General features: G+C 40.8%; 1 protein-coding gene across 1 annotated transcript in view; it reads left to right on the top strand.

The window, feature by feature from the left end:
* Positions 1 to 13398: 13398 nt before the first annotated feature.
* LMBR1 (limb development membrane protein 1) overlaps positions 13399 to 20769 on the top strand; it is a 72351-nt gene continuing 64980 nt past the window's right edge. The window contains exon 1 of the mRNA XM_026102993.2: positions 13399 to 13757. Coding sequence (XP_025958778.1) covers positions 13695 to 13757 — 63 coding nt within the window. The 5' untranslated portion in view covers positions 13399 to 13694. The remainder of the gene's footprint in view (positions 13758 to 20769) is intronic.

The following is a 20769-nucleotide window of genomic DNA, read 5'->3' as shown; positions in this document are numbered from 1 at the left end:
CAGAGCAGAAGAAAAGCTCACCATGAACAAAACTGAATTTTGCTACTCTAAGGATGAGGTCAAAATTAATTCTCGTTTGCTAAATTGGGATGGTAAAATTTCATTTTTTGGTGGCAGCAGAAGGGGAAGAGAGGACAGGTAAGATGAGCAGAGGTTTCTGGGGGTGCCTGGTTGGGACTCTAGTCGGTGGGTCAGGGCAGGATTCTCTATTTTTTTTCCCCCTTTCATGTAACTACATGTGGGGTACAGCAGAGTTAATTCACTGCTGCGAACTGCTAGGCTGTGAAGAAATGCCTTTTCGTTACATGAAACTTGTTTCAAATTACCTGTATGCCTTTATTAACTTTTTCTTTTCAACTGGCAGGCTTGTGCTTTCTCTGTGTGTGCTTTGGGTTTGGGAGCCAAAAGAACTTTGCAGAAAAGATTAGCCTACTTTTGAAAAGTCATCCGTTCTTTCTTCAGAAAGAGCAGATATTGTATTAAAAATGCCAAATAGGGGTTTCCAAAAAGGCAGTGGTACATTTAAGCAGCTTCCAGCAGGAATACTCACAGACTTGCTGCTTCAACTTTTGTTCCTTATAATTGCTCAGGCTTTTAGGGCAGAACGCTGTGGGCCCAACCTCACGCTGGGGTTGAAGCGATGGAAGCAGCAGTCCTTGTGTCTTCATTCTTTGCAAGAAGCTGGGAGAACAAACCAATTTGCCAATTTCTTTTATTTATAAGCATCCTTTGAATGACACTGTCAAAGGGCTGTGCAGGCCTTTGGTCTGATCCAAGAAAAGCTGTTCATTTATTCTTTTTGTTTGTTGGTTTGTTTTGTTTTCTGTTCTAAACGGAGTTCACTTATCTGCTGGGAGAAATCCATGATAATTTGTGCATGGAGAAAAAGCTTTGTTAAGTTTTCTACTGTGTTGAGGAAAAAAGTATTGCTTTTTGATGTTTTAAAAACATATTCCTCTATTAATGAATAGAAATAATTTCTTATTAAAACTCACTATATAATGTGCTTTATATTAGAGCTACAGGGTATTCTGTTCTAGGAAGCACATTAACAGCTCTTCCTGTCTGAAGCTGGCACGTTCGCCAGCTGATCATGCTGCTCGGTGAAAGTGGTCATGACAGGAGTCGGGAGGGTGATGTAAGAGAGACGAAGGTATGGTTGGTATTTCAGCCATGAAAAAATTGCATCTCACAGACTGAGGTGCTGCTAGTGTCTGCCTGTAGGGTGTGGGGTGAAGAGAACTTGGAAAGGTTACAAGCTCCCTGCTCTCTAAGGGGCTACCTCCACCACTGCAAGGGAAAATCCAAATATATGTCACACCATATAGGCTTATTTAAGAAAACAGCAATGGTCACTAATGGTTTCTTTCACAGATTTGCTGGCAGCTTGAGTGTTTCCAAGACTGAATAACTGAATTGAAGAGCAGAGAAGACTCATCTGAGGATGGCTGGTCATTTTCTCATTTTGTTGACGATATCCACGTACTAAATTTGCAATGAAAGAGTAAGTAGCTCTGAAATAACATTCTAATTATGCTAGTTCCAAGGGCATGCAGCTCTAAATGGATCAAAGTATGCTGTAAGCCAGGACAAGGAGATGAAATTAGGTCAGCCTATGTCCATGGTGATGGCACTTGGATACCCAGAATGATAACAGGACAGAGTGCAGTACAGGGAGGTGGCTGTAAGGCTACAGAAAATGTGCTCAGCACACACGTAATTACACAAATAGTAGAACTCTATCATATACCATGAAGTGCTACTGGTACTTCAGATAGAACTACATGATATGCTGTACTTCACTGGTGACTAAAAACTGCAGTTACATCCTATGGTTTGGTGCTTTTACTATGCAGGATGAAGTAAACACATCTATCAAGTAGCAAAGTCTCCAATCTACTAGGCTATTTCTTAAGCTGTTTTTTGTGGCCTCTTGAAAATTGTAAATGCTAATTTTTGTTCTGTTTCTGGAATAAAATAAAATCTCAGTGATGAATCAGATGGATTTGAGATGCTCAGCCTGTTGTCTCAGGAAGAACATTTGCTAACTGCTAGTGTGGAATTAGATTCATTTTTATGGCAACCCATTTGTATCTAGGTTTCCCAGTGTGCTTTATCATGAGTTTGAATGTTTTTTAGCATTGTGAAAAGATGCTTAAGTTTTGCTTTTGGCAAAATAACCATCAATACCAAAAATGTTGCTTCTGTAACAGCAAATAAAACAAGTTTTGAGGTATCAATACACAAGATGCAACACAATATGAATGTATCATATCAAACCTTGTTAACTTTGTGCTATGCCTACAGTTTAAATGAGTGATTACTCACAGAATGGCATGATTTGGAAAAAAAAAGACCACCTGTCTCAAACAGATGACATCTTTGTCATCTTACCAGTATCAAAAGCAGATAAGCAAGATTCTGCAAATTTTATCAGTAACCAGTTTGAAGGGAACCAGTTTCACAGAATAATGAATGTATGGTACACCTGCTTTTATACTGGAGAAACTCCTTGTCTGTGCACATGCCCAAAAGCTCTGCAGGCTTCTGTCCTCTCATCTATAATATGGAGTCAGCATGTTGTGGTGAGCTAACCTCATCAGCTGCTTTGAGCTTGCCACATGATGGGCAGCATAGAACATCTTTCTCTATAAGCTGGGACCAGAATTTTGGGAAAGCCTGATTGCAACAGCCATATCAGTGTGGACTATGTGGAAAATAGGGGGACTGGCTACAGATAATAAACCTGAAGGTTTGTACACCAAAGCCAAAGGTATGAATATCTCCTTGGGCAGGGAGAAGATTCACTTCTATCTCAGGTATGAGATACTACAAGTCGAGCCGCACATGACCACACCTTTGATGGGAGATGGCATCAGTGACTCTAATCATCCACTGAGGGAGGTGAGAGGATGGATATAGACATTTTCAACCCTAAGGGGATAAGGCTGAGAGGTGTCTCACTCCTCTTGTGTCTGCCATTAGCAGCACGTAGGAGATTAGGGCACACCTGGTCAGGCAAAGAAGGCCTGTCACACAGTTCAACAAGCTCAAGATGCAGCTGAAAGCCAGCTATCTAGGCAGACTTTCCTCCCTGCTCCTTCACTGAAGGATAACACAATAGGAGGCAGGTGCCTTTTTTATGTGTAGGATTTAGCTGCCAGTGAAAGGGCTTGGGATGACTTCACCCAAGCCATGGAATATATTTCCTGAAGGGAAGGTGAGCATAGACAGTGGTATGCTGCAGCAGTATAGGAGCAGTGGCACTTTCATGAGGAACATTTGACCCTGCCTGCGCATCCTTATCGGGAGCATGGGAAGACCCAAGACAAAGTAAGATGGTGGCATTGCCTATCCATCATGGTATAGGCTAAACCTGCATCACTGGGGAAAATCGACAGGCCCTGCTTCTATAGTTGACCTATACTAGATTCAGATGCCACCATGGATTGTCTGGAAGCAGCCTCACACTTAGGCTTTTAACAGGCTTTCTGATATCAATGCTATGTGACTAGGAGATGGGGTAGAGAAAGCATCTGCAACATCTTTAACATAGGGGGAGGCATCCCCAATCTTATGAGAACACAGGGTAAAGGGAAATGCCAGGTGTGGGAACTAGGACAGCATTGCAGTATGACTGAAGCCCATACCCCACCACTCCTAAAAACTGTGATAATGGACACTTTTTAATTTAGATATAGACAGGCATCCTCAGAACTGGAGACCTGGAACAGCAAGTCCCTCATTTAGATTTTCTGTACATGCAGAGATGTATGCACAGGAGCTTTTCCTTGGGGTTCACCAAAGCTCCAGGTAAATCTCCACATCTTGGGGGAGATTAAGTTCAACCACAGAGGCAGATCACAGCCCTGCAAGCTTCTGAACCCCCTGGAAACCATAGCAATTCCTGCTCCCCTTCAATGAGGACCAGTAGAGGGGTTTATTAGTCAGATGTGGCTAATCTTTGTCATCTACTTGGGGGTCAATGGGCAGATGGGGTATGGGTGGAGGTACCAGGTGAAGCTGCTCAGGGCAGCTAAAGCCTATTGGGGCATTCAGGGCCCTGCCAGTTTGCCCTGCAATAGGCTGAGTAGAGCCTCTGTTCATACAGAGCCTGAATGTTCTTCGAGAGACTTCAGGTGTTGCAGGGAACAGGGGAGGGTAGAAGCATGTCTTTCAGAGTGTGATGAGTCTCCGCCTATTTTGAGCTGGCTCCAGGAAGAAGGTTGAGCTTTATTAAATATTTTCTCAATTCTTTTCTCAGTCCTCTTGTAAAGTATGGCCTGGCATTCAGGGCACAGACCTCAGCAACAATCCCTCTATGCAAGTTAGGATAGGTGGAAGGGAAGAAAGGGGACAACAGGTGAGAAATGTGTGGACAGTAGTCTCTATGCACACCTTGGATTTGGAGGGTTTGCAGGACAGCTGTATATTTTACTGTATGTTGTGCTGAATGACCTTTGCTCTTGCCCAAGCCAAGAGCTATGGCTCAGCGTAAAACAGAAAAAAGACTAAGCAGGGATGGTGTGATAGTGACTTTCGAAGGTATGTGAGGGCACTCCATGTAAAGTCTGGTCAAGTATCAGCTATGTGCCTTGTAGCTTTGATATATATGGGACATCTAGTCTGGAGTACCTCTGCAAGTGCAATCACTGGCAGGATGAATATACTTTGAATATGATATGTGGCTTACAGGACCTAAAATTAGGAAGATGGAAACATTTTAAAGAGTTGGATGAATCATAACCTACTCCTTGTTCTGCCCTCCCACCAGCAACCCAGTTACAAATCTCTAGATTCTTAGGTTCCACTGTTTAGAGACACCCACATGTTTTAAATTGCTAGAGATGCCTTTTGCTTTCTTATGAGGACCAAAGGCCTATACATCATCCCAGAGGCTGTGAAACCTGCCAAATTTTCATTATTTGGAGGTGTAATTATTATAATGTAATATATATTTGAGAAAGGAAGTTAAACCTTCAAAAACATATTAACTAATTTAACAAGTACTGGCTGGTTTCTTACCAAAAAGCAAGCCAGTACTTGTTTCATTCATGTCCAAATACAGATCACCAGGATGCTGCTTAGAGTGTAATTTTGGAAGGGATAACAGCACAAAGGTCTCCTGATCAGGAGATCAGATTAGACAGTTGCAGAGGTCCTTTCTGGCCTTCCAACTTTTGAAACCAGCTATAAGCTTATACACTGAATCATGGGTAGAGCAAAGAGAAACCTAGCCTGGCAGCTAAAAAAAATGCACCATAAAAGTGTATTTTATATATGACTATTGCATGAAGGAATACCTGCTGAAATTTATTTGGAATGTCCTTGAACACTACTGAATTCTCCAGATTAGGTGGTGCCTGTGGAACAAACCTATTCATTTTGTTAATGAGACAGAGGAGGAAGATAAAGGTTTTAAAAAATGCCTGGCAACATATTTTATTAGTCACCCAATATAATTATTGACAGGGATCGAGGATGTTAAGTTCCAGAAAAGGGCTACTTATTATCTTAACACTCTTGAGATGCATTAAACACATTTGAATTTAATTAGAAAGGAGTATCCATGATTTAAGAATAAATCTTGCCCCTATTAATTTTAAGAATTAAGATGATTTATTTTCTTTAAAATTTCTAGCATTTTGGATAAAAGTCCTTCATAAAAGGTGCATGGCTTACTATCAAAGACAAAATTTATACAATGTAATTTTGTGAATCTGACTGAAAAACTGTTGTAGTTTAATACTAGATGGATTTTTGAAATGCCTTCTGTGTGGTATTTAATAGTGCAGTCACCTTAGTCATGATGAGTCAGATACTGCATTTAAAGAGATAAAAATAAAATAATTTAACTAATACCAACATTTTTTTTATCGCTTAAGGATTTGGCAATGCAATCCATCTTCTCCAGAAATTACTGTAAAATTTCATTTATCAAAAATATAGAACTAATGAAAAATATGTTGAGGGTAGTTCAGAATAAGCACAGATGGTCCAGCTGATTAATGATTTCTTTTTTTTAAAGGACAATGAGTTCAGCCATGCTAAGTAGTCAAGAATTGATAATATGGCTGGATATTTGCATTTTCATCATTTAAAATACAGCTAATGCATGGTCATGGGTTTCAGAATCAATAGTAAAGTGGCAGACTAAGATGTCTAGTGAAAGATGTTGAATGGTCTACAAATCAAAGGGGAATAGTCAATAAGGACAGGAAAATGATGAAAGGTAAACAATCAGCAAAACTTGCAGAGAAAGCACAGCCATAATGATGGGTGAGACTGTATAGCCTACGCAGCATGTTATATGAATGTAAAGCTACAGTGCTACACAACAAAATAATATGGAGCTGGAGCTGCAGTCATTTTAAAAGGTACTAGTAAGCACTTCAAGAATGGCTACTTAAACATAGACATGAAGAGAAGGCATAGGCCTGTAAGCCAGAAAAATTGTGAGACTTCAGCTTGAGACACATGCTGGTGCTGTCATTCAGCCAGTGGTGAAACATCATTAAAGCTTCTAATGATTATTTGCTAACACAAAATATATTGTCTCCAAATCAAAAAACTCTTTTAGATCCCATTATGATGTTGCCATGGAACTCATGGTACTGGCAAGATCATATTCCATATGGGCAAACACAATACTCCTAACCAGTAAAATAAGTATTACATGTACTTGGCATTTCAAGGAGTTCCCAAAGATGAGAAAAATTATGAGCAATATTGATTTGGATAAAAAATAGAGATGGAAAAGATTTTCTTTTAAGGACGTATTTATTCTGGCCCACGAACTACCGCTAATAACACTGGCAGATGACACAAAAAAGCTGGCAAATACTGATAAATAACAGAGTGGTAAATCAGAAGAATGAACTAATCATTCAGAGCAATCTGGAATGCTTGGGAAGTCACAAACAAAATATGCTTGAATTCAGTCATGTGTAAACTGACGGACCTAGGAGCAAGGAAGCAAGGTCCTATCTGCAGAACAGGGGCTGTATCTGGAAAACAGTGATTCAGAAGAGGAATGGCTTGCTGCTGAGTTGCTGGTTGATATGAGCTCTCAGTGAGAAGACAACTCATGAGAACACTAGATACATAGGCTGGATTTGCTGACTACAAGCATTTCCTAGCTTCCACATCCTAGAGCTCAGGCCACCACTTTTTTCCCCACAGTGTATGTATGTCTTGTTTGTTTGTTTGTTCCGTAAGACGAGCAGGCATCCAGCCGGGGCTACAAGAGACCTAAGAGCCCATGACACACCACAGAACATGTGCCACAGGGTTCAGGGGTAGGCACTATTTTCTACCTTGAGCAAATGATTGCTATGGAATGTGGATTAAAATGACCCTAAAACTGGCTTTATTCTAAATAAGTGAACAAACAGACACGGCAACCCAAAACAAATATAAAAAGCCATTAAGGCTTACTTCAGATCAGGCATGAGCAAGTCTTCTACCTGCAGCCACACTTGTTAGCAGGAAGAGAGGAACAGACATAAGTTTCTTCTGTTGCAAATCCCATTTCCTTCTGGGATAGGTTCCTTTGCTGTTTATCAAGTAGGAATCATATTTCTCACCTGTTTCTCAGAAGCTGTGTGCTGTTTTCCAAGGTAATGACTAAAATGGTCTGTTACAGGGAGCATAAAATAAGAATGAAGAGGCGATTTTACCCCTGTCCCTAGAACTGCTCAGACCAAGACTGGATTATTGCATTCTATTTTTCTGCCTACATTTTAAAAAGTGTGTTAAAAGTTTGGAGAGAATTCAGGGAAGAAAGAGGAAAGCTTGTGTTCATGGTTAAGAAAAATCTTTAAAGAACTTAGAGTCAATCCTTTTAACTGATTGAAAAGAAGATGCTGAGGTGAATTGCTCAGATTACCAGGAAATATTGAGTATTAAAAGGTTCTTTATTGTAGTGGGGAAGGACAGAACAAGAACCATAGTTAGAAGCTGAAGGCAGTAAAATTCTTTTCAGAAATAAGGCACATTTTTTAATATGTATGGGAATTAAATGTTTGATACGCTGCAAAGACAAGTAGTGAGTTTTCTCTCTCTTGAACCATCCACTCTAACTGAACACCTTTCAGAGACTGCTTTAATCAAACTCTAATTTCTGGGCTCAAAACAGACATAGGTAAGTGAAAATGAGGCCCTGACTAGAGCCTTTCATGGCTCCTTTAATAGTTATTTTTGGTTTTCAGCTCTGTAGAAAGTATTGTTCCTGGTGGGAGTTTAGGAGTTCTGCCCATAAATACCTACCTGAAGACCAAATCAGACATGGATAGACAGCAGAGGAGAAGTCCCTGGGCTTGTTTGTAACATAAAATATTAACAAGACCTTCTCAAGAAGTGTGGTTGAAGTATATGTGCAGCAGGTGAACTCCGACTCATACACGTATCGTTGGATATTTCCTTTTATCTCATTCCTAACCAGCTAAGTCTTGCTCCTTAAGTTTAAACAGCTATTTATTTATTTATCTTATTGTGTTTTGATTCCTCACTATGCAATATAAAAGCAGCAGCCAAGCTGAATGGAAGCAAAATGAGCTTTCAATCTCTTTGTGCCTGCTAGATAGTGAACTGAAACTGTTCTAACTTGGTGACATGACTTACGCTTCCTTTACTTAACAGCACCAAGCTGCCGCAGAGTTCATACCTCTCTGTGTACACTTCCCTTAACATTATGGCAATGGTGAACCGGTTGGGCATTAGGTAAGCACTCTATTGCCTCTTCTTTGTGCATTGGTGGCTCATGTATGGGTTCATCATCACAGTGACATGTAATGGCCAAAGATGGGAGCAGAACGGAGCCTGTGCTATTATGATTTTTCTAGGATAAATTTGCATATTGGAAGTCTTCTGACTCTGGGTTCCTACCAATGAAGCAAATGTATATTTTACCATATTAAAGCACACAGGACCAGAACAGATTTTCTTAGTCACTGAATCCAGTTCTTCAACTATTACAAGCCATCACACCTTACTAACCTTTTAAGAACTGGACCAAGCTCTAAGTAAAAAACAGTGGAGATATTTTACTCTACTATTCCTCTTGAAAGCTTGTTCAAAACCTTATTACTTTGATGCTGCATTTTTCTTCTATTTTGGGGTGTATAGATTCATCGATGTATTGATTGATATATATAAAGTCCAGTACATATGTATGCATCTCCACAGTGAACCAGTTTAGATTCATTTTTGTGCCAACATTCTCATTTAATTTAAATTTCTTTCCCTTAGCTGTTTCAAAAATGTATATATTTTACGGTACAATATGGCATTTAGCTGGGGAGCTATTGCTACTGGGTTAACACAATGAAATGACACAAGTTGGAAGTATGATCCTTGGAACAAAAAAATCAAACCAAGAAAACAAGAAACAAGGAGAAAGAAGGAAGATGGGCATGAATAGAAATTAAATGCCAGTCAGCAATATTTCAAGTTGAATCCAGAACAAGATTGATTGATCTGGCTTTCTCAAGTTATAATGCAATTACTACTGTGCTTTAGCCTACAAAATATGAGCCTTTGAAATGATCACTTAATAAATAATCTTAATGTGCATAATTATGATAGTGTAAAATAACTCAATTATGGTACAAAATAAAATGTAATTTGCAATCTTTTTTCTCTTCCATAATTGGGTTTTGAGTATGTAAAGTACTGGGTATCAACTGTGACGTGTATACCCTCAGTTCTCTTTAAAATCAGTGGTCACTCTCAGCAACTTACTAACTTCAGCTTTAAACTTCAGTATAGACAAATCTTAAGCAAGATGCTGAATGTAATCATGTAAGTAGTTGTATTAACTAAGAGAACTACTTCCTATTTGCTGTTTAGCCCAAACTGCATTTGGCTGAATGAAGACTGGAAAAGAAGGCATCATCTATTCAAATGATGCTGAATAGCCTTAGATTTAAAGGGCATGGTGCCAATTTTACTTTTACAGTTAAAGATGGTAATCTAAAATCCATTGACAAATTCTGTGGGAACCTTCCCAATAAAATAGTTCTAACTTTAGCAGCTTCAATTTTAGCCAATTCAATTAATTTCTTTAGCTTGACTATCCCAGCATCTTTCAGAATTAATCCAGTGCATGTAAAACCTTCCTTGGGAGTTGAGAATGCCAGATATACATATGGGTTATCCTGAGGTTGAAAAACTGTACTTTTAAAACTGGGCTATATTTACTGGAAAAGAAAAAGGAATTAAACACGCAAGATCTTTTAAATCCTCTCAGCTTTTACACTGAGGGATTAGGCAGCACTAAATGTTGGCTTAATAGAAGTCTCCGCTTCATTAGATTCTCTCTTTGCATGTGTATGTGTATGTTAGCAGTTTGAGACAAGACTCTATTTACACCTATATCATGACTAGATAACATCCCATGACATCCCAATCAAAATCCTTAGGCTTACTGAGGAGGTGCTAAGAACTGCTGGGAACAGTCACTCCATCATCTTTATTCGCTATGTGCAAAGTAGGGAGGAAAGAAATTAGACCAAGAAAAGTCTTTTAAGCACTTTCTGAACAGATGGTGCCTCAGGCTTAATTTTTGAGTTTTTCTCTTGGTATGCTTCAAAATACTACTTTTCCACTCGCAAAGCAATGGGTTCATCAGTCAGTTTGTTTGCCACAGCTGTCTACTCTAAACTCCATATCCTCAGGTATAAATAGATTTTGCTGAGGTGGCTACCATGACCTTCCTTCTTGATATAGAGACCTAAGGAACTGAGCAATAACTTCTGCCCAAGAAAGGAACATGGCTATTTTTTTCTGTAATTCTAAAAGATTTCTGCCTTCTTAGAAATGTAAATGTGTATCATGTTTCTGATGATTCACCTGCTAAAAATGGAAGAAAGAACTTGCCAGTCCATAGTATGAGACAAATTATGTTTCTGTATCTTCTTCTCAGGTATATTTCAAATTCAATATATTAAAAAGGAAACATTTAGGCTAAGTGGAAGAGGAAGGTTCAATTCTGCTATGTCTTAAAGTTTATTTCCCTAACAGTTATAAAAGTACTGCTCCTTTTTCTTTTAACCTTCTGTTTTAGAGGTGTGTTCAGCATGTCTGCACATAAGGTTGGAAATGTATAAAATCCTTGGCACCTCAGTACAAATCTCATGCCTCATTAATGAAATAAACCTAGTTTCAGATTTAATGAGCTGCTCCTTAGCAGTGGGTGAATCATTTCCCTGGTAGCTCAAAAACTAAATCTGACCTCAAGCCCAGATTCATAACCAACAGGCAGCACGTATCTGTATTTACTGGCAGAGACTCCCTAAGAGCCTATAGACTGCCTTGCCCTGAGCCTCCTTCCTTTTCCTGACTCCTAACCGTGGCTTTCTTGGTCTTTTTCTCAAAATTCCTGCAGTCTTGCTACTGCTTCTTGCAGGTCCTCCTTGTTTCTCGGATCAAATGGCTGCTTGACTGTGGCTTGAACTCCAGCCATGTCCCTCGTTTCTCTTGGTATGAGTATGCGTAGGCTTTACAACATTACTGATTTCTGGCCTAATCTCTGATTGTTCCCATGCTTTTCCCTTTTGAGTGCAACCTCTTCGCTCTCCCCAATTCTTAGCCCTGTTTTGTTCTGACTACACTTGCTTTTGTCTTTGTCACAAATCTAGTGAGGGCCTAAATGCTGGGCTGCTCACATCCTGATTGTAATGCCATTGCAATTTATTGCGTCAGCCTTTTGTATGAGATGATGAAAGGTGGGAACCTGTCTGTTCTGTAGGAACGTTAAGCATGACACTTTGTACGAGCAGGGTTTGTCCCTGAGTCTATTGACATAATTTCCACAGACAACTCAAGAGTTTTGCATTTGATTTCTCTGCGGACAGGATCTTGCATAACAAACACTTGTCTACTTTTTCCAATTTTATTTCTTCCTATAATAAAAGATATTGCTTCTACCTATATACCTTGTCTTCAGTTACACTCTTCTCTCTAGATCAAGTCCTGAGAGGGGCACAACACTACCAACTCTCACAAACTCTCATGTAAACTTCTTGGCAGCTACAGATGTATTCACTACTCTCAACATCTTTGATCTTCTTTTCTTCTGGGAATATTAATTAACAATAGTTGAAGAAAGAAACAAATGAGTAATAATAATATCTACCAGACACAATCTAATGCTGTGTAGTGAATAGTAAAGTAGGACAGCTTTTCCCAAAAAGCGCCTCAGCTTCTAGGCTCACTCTGGTCCTTCAGGTCTGCTTTATCTTAATGAACCTCTCCCATTCCCACAGCCTCCAATAAATACTCAGAGATTCTCCCTCCCCAAGTAGTGGGCTTCAGAAGGGAGAGGGGGTGGGCATATTTCTGACTACCCGTGTCCATGTTGTGATTCTGTCCGCAAATACCTTGTCTGCATCTTCGTAAGTACCAAGGGTGAAACCCCAGCGCTGCTGAAGCAAGTTCAGCTCCATTCAGACATCAGGCAGTCAAGGATGACTTGACTCTGAAATTCAATACTTCAGCATCTGCTTTAACAAAGAAAATGGGTCAGTGGCTGGCAAGTAAATGTAATCTGAATTATAATTGGCATAGATATTCATGTATAATGTATCAATAGAGGTAAATAGGCAGGGAGTGATTATATCTATTTTTAAATGTTCCTTGGAATAAAGATACATATTTGGATGGTAATAAGTTTTTGATTTGGTAAATCACCATCTATAATTGATAGGGTGTCCTAGATGAATAGTTTTTGTGTATATCTAGACTACTGAACTATTTGTAAACTGAGAGACAGAGAAACTTGGAGTTGGAGGTCTGTGTGTACAGGGAATAAGGAACAGTGAAAGAAAGAAACAGTTGAAAAGAATAGTCTGCAATCCTCTTTGTAGTTTTGAAATGCACAAAAACACCACCACGCACTTGACCAAAAAGGTCAACAGACATCACTCAATGACAAAAAGCTGCTCCAAGCAAGCGAAATCTCGGTTTCCTCTTCAGTGCAGTTGTTCGAACTAGAAGGTCTGAGACATCTACAAGGAAGACTGAGGCCTCTCTGCCCCCCCAGCAGCCTCTCTGCCCTTCCACACACGCTGCCCCCACGATACATTTATCTGCGCCAGCGCCCCACCAGAGCTCTCCCCGAACGGGCACAAAGCGCCCCGATTCCGCTAAAACCAGGAGGCCGCCCCCGCCTTCCTCTCACAGCTTCCCGCCCAGTCCTCTAGCTCCGCCCCCGCCACGGCCACGCCCCCTCTCCACACCCGCCTTCCCTTTAGCCCCGCCTCCGGTCTTGGCACGCCCCCTCTCCCTCCCTCTCGGTTCTAAGTCCAGCCCTCGCCACCCCCGGGGCCGGTTTGGCCACGCCTCCCTCGGGAGGCGGAGCGTTGGCCGCGCTAGCCCCGCCCCTCCGCCGGGGGGGGTTGGGGGCGGGGCCAGTGTGCGCGCAGGGACGTTACGTCGTGACGCAGCGGAGGGGTTGAGTGGGTCCTCCCCACTCTTCCTCCACCTCCTCCTCCTCCTCCGCGCCCCGCCGGACGGTGACAGAGCGGCAGAGCCCGCCGCGAGCGCTGCGCCGGAGCTCCTGGGCCGTCGCCAGGGCTCGGGGGGGGCAGCCGGCGCTGCCGCCGGCCATGGTGGCCCGCCCGCCGCGGCGGGGGCAGGAGCAGGCGCGGCGGCGGCGGCCGCCATTGCGCGCGGGGGCCGCGGGACTATGAAGGATGGAAGCGGACGAGGTGACCATCCGCGAGCAGAACTTCCACAGCCAAGTGCGGGAGTACACGGTAGGCGCCGCGCCGCCCCCCGCCCTGCCCCGGCCCCCCCCCGCGGCCCTGGGCTCGGGCTCCGTTTCGCCCGTGCCCATCGGGCTCTGCTGGCCCGGCGCGGCGCGGCGGCAGCGGGCGCGGCGGTGGTGGCTGGCCGGGGAGGGCACGGCTCCCTGGCGGCGCGCTCCGCGGGGAGCCGGGGCGTGCGCGCCTCTCGTTGCGCTCCCGCGCGCCGCAGCCCGCTCGCCTCCGCCTTCCAGTGCAGCCTGGCGGCTCTGGGGGGTGCGGGGGGCCCCGCGCTACTGCTTGCGGTATTACGGCGCTCCTGCCCTTCGCTGCCAGCTGCAAGGATACGCTGGTCCCAGGGGACGCGTGTTACCTTCGTGCTTCCCTAACCCCCCGGGGTCGCTCTCAGCGCTGCTGCGCGCCCCACGCTCTCCCAGCGGAGAAATACAGGGCACGCAGCTCCTGTGCTGCCTCATATTCCCCGACATCCTGTAGTCAAGTGCAGAAGTAAAACTTAAATGCAGAATGAGCTGTTACGGGTTTGCTCCTGGACTGCCTTGTGACCTTTTGCAGGACTGTTCAAAGCCTAGAGGGATGTTTTGATGAGGTTTGCCTTAAGGGAAGAAAATACATGCTGCACATAAGGGTCATGCAGTTTCGTTCTGCCACATGCCGTCCCAACTGGACTGTCTGGCTAATTCCTTTCTCATTGCAGTTACTAGTGTATCAAAATGGATTTCTTGAACAAAAATATAATTTCATAACTTAGATTTATTTTTCAGCTGTATCAAGAGACAATCATATATCACTGCTAACCTCTCCAGGGGCCCACATAAATCAGTTATTTTATAAAGCAGACCTGGCTGGATCCCTGATGTGTTCATTTCTTCTGTATGTTTTAAGAATCCAAATGTTAAGAACTCTTTCTGTTTGGCAAAGTATTATATTTTCTGAAACTCTTTTCTTAAGAATACAGAACAAGTCTGTATGAAGAGACCTCTTATTTAAAGAGACTTTTCTGGACCTTTCCTTTTCTGTGAGTAGACATGCGGTATGTTGCGGGAGCAATGACCAATGGAGGGGACGTGAAAGAATAATCCTTTCTTTTTGTAAAGAAGTCCTTAAGCATTATCTTTATCTCATTTGTGATATAAAAACATAGATTTATTTACAAATCAGGTATCTCTTCTGGATTCTAGCATCCATCTTTTTCTCTGGTATCCATTTTTCCATGTGTATTTGTTTGTGCTCTAAATATCTCTTTTACTCTCTTGTCCACCAGAGGCCTGTTCCAGCGTATAAAATGCTCTGTATCATGCTTTTGCACTTTGAAGATGCACAAATTTTGAGTTTGAAGGAATGGCTATGTGCAGCCTTTCCAGCTATTGTCACATATAGTCAAAATCTGTAGAATCCTAAAGGCAGGAGTCATCTATGCTACGATTACTTTAAAGCTTTTTGAGCCCCCTAAAGTGTTTAACTCATCCATGTAGTCTTATGAGAAATCACATATGACATCATGAACATGTATTTTTAGAGGCACAGTGATGCTTTACTTGGACAGTGGAGGCAGAATATTCAGTGAAAAATTTCTTGTTCTTGAACCTGTACTTTGACCTTTAGTTTAGTGACAGTCCATCTATGTTACTGTTTGAGCAGTGGGGGTAGCAGTTAGAATATCCCTTCTAAACCATGCATTGGTACAGTTGTGTTCTTGTCTTTAATTTATATATAAAGACCACAGGGTTTTATGAGTGTATGAATTGTTGCCATCCGCAGCTGAGTAAGACAGTCTCATATACAGCTTTCTTGTAGGTCTTAAAGAGCCGCAGAAGTATATTGCAAGTATGACTGTTGCATGGACTTCTGTTTCCCTTATGGTCAGTTTAAGCATAATGAAGTACATCAAGCACATTGCTTACACGTAGCGTTAGGATAACATCCCCTCCACAACCACTTCTGCCCTTGCTGGTCATGAATTTACACAGTGAATATCCTTTATTAAAATAAGCAAAAAAACAGTGCTGTGTAAATAAATTGTGCTGTAAGCAAGGGAAGTGGATATAATAATCCCTCTCTCAACTGGAGGAGGGAATGTGTTCCACTTTCATAGATGGACAGGACTTTCATTCCAGTTGCAGGCGTGGTGGAGGCAGTGGTGCTGTTAACAGAAGGATGCAAAGTTTGCTGTGTAGTGTTAGAGTGGAGGGAACGTCTACTTGCCTGTTTATACAAATGTGTCATGTTTATGCAATCTGGCAATACCCTAGTGCCTTTGGAGACCTTTATCATCTGGCACAGTCTTTGTTTTACTGGAAGATAATATTTTCAGGAGAGGAGTCAAAGTGAGTTGATGTCGATTAAAGTTTTTTTTTTTTTTTTTCTGTCTCTCAAATTTCTTTATTTTCTTCTTTAAATGGATGGGTTGTAGAATTTATAGATTCTGCTTTTTGATGAGGTTTGAAAGTCATGCTAAACTTCACTTCAGTGTAATGCTTCATTTCTATTTTATCTGTTTTCTGAGCTGGCACATCACAAACTTTTCCATAAAATTGTGTTATATAACAGATATCAAAAGCCCATTATCCTTCTGCTGGTGATGTCTGTCTCTTTTTCTGTAGGTACCAACTTCTGATAGTTCCACTTCTGAAAGAGAAATACTTCTGACATGCTTATAGATAGAACAAGGGTAGTACAAGGTTTTTAATAAACCCATGGCCTACTTTTGGCGTGACTCTCTCTATGACCTAATACATGATTGAACTGAGGCCTGGTCATCTCTTGACCTCTTGTTTGGACTGTCGGTGTGGTACCTGTTCCTGCAGGAGTGTACCTGTTTGCAAGAAACTAGTCTACCTTGTGTTTTGTTGCTGTGTTACTGATAGGAGGTTAACTCTCTAATCTAGGTTCAGCATGGTTCTTCAAATGTAAATCTGCTATTTTGAGGACCTCTTGTTTGGAAGAGTTGCTGAAAAAAACCTGAACACTTTCAGAATTGAAGTCATTTTAAAATAAAAAGTAAACACTGAGATTGAAAACCCAATGTAAGAGACTGGAGACATAACAGAGCCATGATTTTGCTCCAAGTGAGTGGGAGCCCTGACTTCAGTGCAGCTGGAACTGTGCTTGGTCCTAATTGAAAGGGACATCTTGCTGAAAAACAGCTTTAGTTGGTTACAAAATACAGGAGGGTGGATGTGTTCTGTATTTGAACAACAGTTCTGTAAAAGAATGTAGTAGGCTGCAAAGGCCAGGCAATGTTTTGTTAGTCTGATACTATCTGTTATTTTTGTACTCCTGGTTTGCCTTTCTTGATCCCATGGATTCATTTAGAGTGTGCTGAGATCCTGCACGTTCACGGAAGATATTTAAGCTTTTGGGGAACTGTTTTTCCTAAATGTCCTGTTATTATATCTGTTTATACAACATAGTTATAAAATGTTCCAATTTCTGCTGGTATTGTTGTGCACTGTTTATTTCAAACCAAACTATAGAAGTGCAATGGTTTGTTTCTGTCTTTGTGTTTCTCTGTATTTGCTATTTAAAATACTCTTATTCTTTTTCAGTTTGAGTTTTTTTCTGATATTGGTTTATTTTTTAATTTAGATGTACTTTTTGATATTATTTTTCCCTTTACAGAATAAAGGCTTTTGAGTTTGTGACAATACATGCATACACTTGATTATCACATTTCCTTGGCAAAATAAATGCAGTGTGCTTGCATTTATATTGTGGGGAAACTGCGGAAGAAAACAATTTGATAGCCATAAAATTATTAGTTAGAAAGCTTAAGAACAGGTCTAGTATATTTGGAAGTGACTTAGTTATACTAAATACATGATGAGAAAAATCAGTCCTGGTAGAATAAGTTCAAATACAAAAGGGCTATTAGAATTATAATAGCTTCACGCAAGTCCAGGCAGATGTTGAATCTAGTATACTATGTAGTTTAATCATTAATGTCTAATGCTTTCATATGAAGGGCAAAGTGTTTTAGGAGGTGTTAGACTTCAGATGCTGGATACTTCGAAAAAACTGATTTCTCTACTTAATGCAATTTCCTTTACAAGAGGGCTCTTTTAAAATGTATTGCTTTTAAACTTATTTTTCCTTCAGCTATATTAAGTTTTTTTTCCCTGTTACAGGTGATGTGATGGATATTTAATAGGGGGACAAATTCCATATCTAAAAATAACTTCCAACAGTTTAGAAAGGTCTTTTTAGATAGCTGCAACTGTGTATGTGTTTTGGATTTTTGATCACAAATTCTCACTTATCACTAGCTTTGTTTTCTGCTTTTGTTTCTTTTTGCACTTTTTCTTTTTGGTCTGCTTCTCTGTCAGGGCAGAGAGATGCTTAGGATTCTTCTTCTATATGAACTAGTGCAGTGCGATTACTGCTGGCACTTGTCCCATATGTGGCTGTAAAATGAGAAAGCACATGAGAGCCCTGTAGTCCTGTTGGTAATGTGGCATTGTTCCTGACCAGTCCTGCTTCCGTAAATTTATGCCATGGACAAAAGCTGTATGTCCTCACAGAGCCTTTTTTATGCTAGAAGCGATGTTGTAATGCTGGGCCAGAAAGGAAATGCTGATTAGAAGCACTGGGGACTTCTGAGAACAAACATTACAAATGCTTAAATGTTTTTGTTTGGATATTTGTACAAGTTTCTCTTATTCCATAAAACTGATGCCTTTCAGTCTTTATCCATGCTTTGAAAATTTGAGTAATAACTTGTATCTTAAGCTGCTTCTTATCTCATGTGTAATTTTTTCCTGCCTTTCTCAACTTGCTTTTTTTTCTGTTTTGGAAAGGAATTATAATAAAGAATAAAGGAGTATTTATGGCAGTGGCATGAGCTGTAAACCTGAAAGATGGGTGCACATATAATTATGTATATAAAGTGTTGGCATCGTTGTATCATCTTAAATATACCTTTACTTTGTAAACATGGGTGCTGTGCTCCTCTTTAAGAAGTGATGAGCCATCTCTTGTCTGCCAGTGCCTGAGGTCAGTCCTGATGCATCCAGCTGGAATCAATAGGAATCTCAAAATACTTGGCTGAGACAAGTGACTAGAGATGCTTATTCCCCAAATAAATCAACTTTTGGAGAGGTCCACTTTTTCCATTTACAGAAAAGCATGGAAGACTGAAGTGTAAAAAATTGTCTCCATAACAGTTCAAAATAATTCCTTTTGAATACTAATGTGTTTATTTTGTAGTAGCAGTTGACAAAAAGTTTAGTCTTGATAATGACCAGGTGCAGCAAGGATTTAAGAGATGGTGAAGGAACTGATAGCAAACACATCAAGTTGTTGTACAAGACCGCAGCTGCTCTGTCTGGTGTGGTTTCTGTTGGTCTGAGTGGCTAGCTGAACAGATTGTGTCGCTGTGTTCTTTACCATATGTACTGTAGCGTACGTATTATTTTACTGTGTTGTAGTTGCAATTATTTATTATGAAGGAAGCAGGAAGGTATGTTAGAAACTGAGCCAGGGAAAGCTGTGGAGGTGCTGACCTAGTACATCTAGATTAGGTTAGTATAATGGTACTTTTCAGCTCAGCAGCTGAGACAAATCATCATCAAAAAAAAGAACCAACTGTTGTTTCCACATCACTAGTTAATTTGATGCTACTTATTTTGGTTTGTGTGGGATTGTGTGTGTGTGGTTTTTTCTTTCTTAAAGAAAAGCAGTGGGAAAAAAAGGACAGGATTAACTAAGTTGGAGAAGGATGGTTCAGAGATTATAGCACTTGCTTTGAATGTGGAAGGTTGGTTTAAATCCTTGCTCAGTGTGGATGTAGTGTGGAGTTTGAGTTAAGTCTTCCAAAAATGATGTACAAGTTTTCTTTGCACTTGTAGCAGCAGGTGCTCTAGCCAGGGTGTACTACTTGGGTGAATGTAACTAGACTCAGGAGCCACGTTTACTTCAGACAGTGACTGATTTATGCAAAATGAAGTAGTATCAATGCAAACTTGGGAAGGGGCTCTTTATGAGTATGAAACCTAAGTGGGGGAAATTTATGAGCTGAAGCTTTTTTCTTTTGCTCTTTTTTTTTTTTCTCTCTGAACCTAGGCCTGACTACTTTGCTTTTTCAGCTAGAGTTTCTAAGTGCATTTGAACTGAGTTTTCAATAGTTGTAGTCTGTGTGGAAACCAACTTTTCAGCAAGCTTATGTCTAATTTCTCCCTGCCCCCCAAAAACCAAACATCCAAAATAAGGGTTTTGTTTGGACGTACTTGGTGAAGTATTAGATGGATCTGAATGAAATGGTAAGATATAAGTGGAAAGTAGCAGGGGTTATAATGAACATCTCTGCCTTTGCTACGCTGTAGGGATGCTGTGTGAGGCTGACTCTGTAAGTCAAGAGTGTCTGAAGGAGGTGTCTCGAGATGTTAAGGAGGGTTGAGTGGCGAGTAAAGTGTGCAGCAAAGTAGCGGAGGAGATGGTGGCAATGCTAGAGTGGAGAGAGGATCAGACACACATTGCCAATCTGTTCGCTCAGAGCGGTGTGGTTTCTAGTGGTAGGCTCCACGATTATCATCTAAACATGCTGCTTCACAGTTTTATTGTTCATCTCAAGTGTCTGTTTCGCGTGTCCCATGTTTTCCATTACCTAATCATGCTTTCTATTTTTGACATACTTAGCTGATATGAAGGCTTGATGCTGATGAGTTTGCTTTAAATTTGACAGTAACAATATGTCTAAAATTTATTAAGTTTTTGAGACTGATAACTTACACTAATGTCCAATTTTAATGGAATAGAAGTCTCCATAATTGGGGAAATTATAAAAACATACATGCATTGTAGTTTAAACATGGCTTTGTTTTGGGAAAAACTGAATGTGCTGCTTAACTCTGAAATATGTACGTGTGGGAAGAAAAGGGAGAGGATTTTTAGATACACTAGGAAGAGGAAATTCAGTAACTATCTTCTGAGATAGATGCATCTTGCACTGGAAATTAATATTAGCTGAACAAGTTGCATTAATGCAAACAGGTAATGTTTAAGAATTTTG

Source organism: Dromaius novaehollandiae, chromosome 2 (genome assembly GCF_036370855.1).
Source record: "Dromaius novaehollandiae isolate bDroNov1 chromosome 2, bDroNov1.hap1, whole genome shotgun sequence".
In the NCBI taxonomy this organism is placed as follows: Eukaryota; Metazoa; Chordata; class Aves; order Casuariiformes; family Dromaiidae; genus Dromaius; species Dromaius novaehollandiae.
Note: the sequence above shows the minus strand (reverse complement) of the source record. Positions and strands in the feature narration are given on the sequence as shown.